The sequence below is a fragment of the Coptis chinensis genome, chromosome 2 (genome assembly GCF_015680905.1).
Source record: "Coptis chinensis isolate HL-2020 chromosome 2, ASM1568090v1, whole genome shotgun sequence".
In the NCBI taxonomy this organism is placed as follows: domain Eukaryota; kingdom Viridiplantae; phylum Streptophyta; class Magnoliopsida; order Ranunculales; family Ranunculaceae; genus Coptis; species Coptis chinensis.
In genome coordinates, this window is record NC_141457.1 from 30007773 (window position 1) to 30009637 (window position 1865).

Here is a 1865-nt window from a genome sequence, read left to right on the forward strand (position 1 = left end):
TGGTAGTGGAGGTGATGATATTGGTCTTAATTACACGGTGATAGTGATGGTGGTGGTGGTAGTAGTAGAAGTGGTGGTGGTTTTAATAGCATGGTGGTGGTGGTGGTGATAGTCTCAATAATACAGTGGTAGTGGTGGTAGAGGTAATGATGGTGGTGGTAGTGGTGGTGGTGATGATGGTGGCAGTAGTGGTGGTGGTGGTGATAGCCGGTGGTGGCTAGGGCAATAGAGTTATTTGGAGAAGAAGATAATGAAAAGAGAAAAAAGGATAAATGAGGCTAGGGGTATATGGACGGGGGTGTTTGAGTCATTTTCCAAGTTATAAGACTTACAGAATTGAAGTAGATCTAATTTTGGTACTTATAGAATTGGAGCCTCTTATAAGACATTTATAGTAGAATGCCTCTTATAAGAGGCGAAAAACAAACCAAAAAAATGTCCAAAATCACTGGGCCACATCTTATAAGAGGTTATAAGACCTCAAGGTCTTATAAGAGGCAAAAACAAATGGCCCCTAAATGTGTAGAAGGTTAGAGAGAGAGTGAGAGGAACTCAACCTTTTTCTTCGCCTTTGAAACATGAGAGTCCTGTTTTTTTTCTCGAGTTATTCAATTTAATTTTTTGTTGACCACGTCAGCACCCTCAACCAATAAGAATTGACTTCGTTAAAGATAGTCGTGCCCGATCTGTATACCCGGTTATAGAGGAACCGGACTCATCTCGTTTCAAAACGTTCCATACTTTCAGCGTTTCAGTACAATTCGTTGCAGTACAGCCTGTAACTAGTGTTTGGTTCTTACTCTCGCAGATGCTAGTAGAATCTACCAGTCGTCGCTTGACCCTTTTATTTCGATACATCTAAACTTTGAGACAATCTGGGCCAGTCTTTCAATTATCCAATGGATCCACTGAATTTGGGCTTTATAGAGGTATGTTCGTTAAACGTTTTCTTACGTGTGGCCCAAATTCACCTTTTACAATGTTAACTTCAAAAGTTGTCATCGATCCCTAGTTCAGACTTCATAAACCCCAAATTTCTTTTTATTAAACCTCAGGTTGTAGCCGCTTTGAAAAAATGGTGGTCCTAAAAGGCATAAGTGTTTCTGCTCAAAACACAATAAACACACAATTCATACTAGTACAAAAGGATGATAAGCTGTCAAAAGAAGGTCAGGAAGAGACTTGTTTAGCCTTGGTTGCAGATAACACTGCCTCAGTTCACTTCCTGCTGTGGGGAACTGAGTGTGATGCATTTGATCCCGGTGATATAATCCGTTTAACTAATGGCATTTTCTCATACCAGAACAACCTTCTGGTGTTGAGGGCGGGCAGGAGAGGGAAGACTGAGAAGGTAGGAGAGTTTACTTTGACATTTGTCGAGACACCTAATATGAGTGAAATCCGTTGGGTTCGTGATCCAAATAATCCAAGAAAGTTTGTGCAAGATGTTGTTTTATCTCCCTATTCGCGCATCTTTCCCCCACAACCATGAAGCTTGGTTCATGTCATTTCTTGGTTTGAGTTTGCGTAATTTTTATTATTAAGGTCTATGGACCTCTTTTGTATAATGTAGTCTCAAACTATGGAACATGTAGGCTATGCTACTAATATCGGATATCTCGGTTGATTAATTGGTATCGCTTGTAAACCGATTAGTTTTTACTGATTTTTTAATTTTTCTCACCAAACCGATTTAATCACCGAATTGACTGATTAATCGGCCGAGATGACTGATTTCTCTCTAAACTGAGAAGAAAAAATTATTAAAAATATCGGTTCCCTATCCAAAAAAATACGTAAAATTAACAATTTAGATTCTTAAACCGTATTAATAAACCGTATTAATAATAATAGAACCCAATCAA

At 38.8% G+C, this 1865-nt stretch overlaps 1 protein-coding gene across 1 annotated transcript; it reads left to right on the forward strand.

Annotated features, from left to right (window-relative positions):
- The first annotated feature begins 1033 nt into the window (after positions 1–1033).
- Positions 1034–1516, forward strand: LOC147515719 (uncharacterized). The gene has a single exon (XM_086594500.1). It carries the CDS (start codon positions 1076–1078, stop codon positions 1490–1492), a length of 417 nt encoding a protein of 138 aa, XP_086450626.1. The 5' UTR covers positions 1034–1075; the 3' UTR covers positions 1493–1516.
- Positions 1517–1865: the final 349 nt, after the last annotated feature.

Excerpts from the sequence above, each read along its gene's own strand:
- LOC147515719 (XM_086594500.1), top strand. The coding sequence starts at position 1,076 with ATGGTGGTCCTAAAAGGCATAAGTGTTTCTGCTCAAAACACAATAAAC.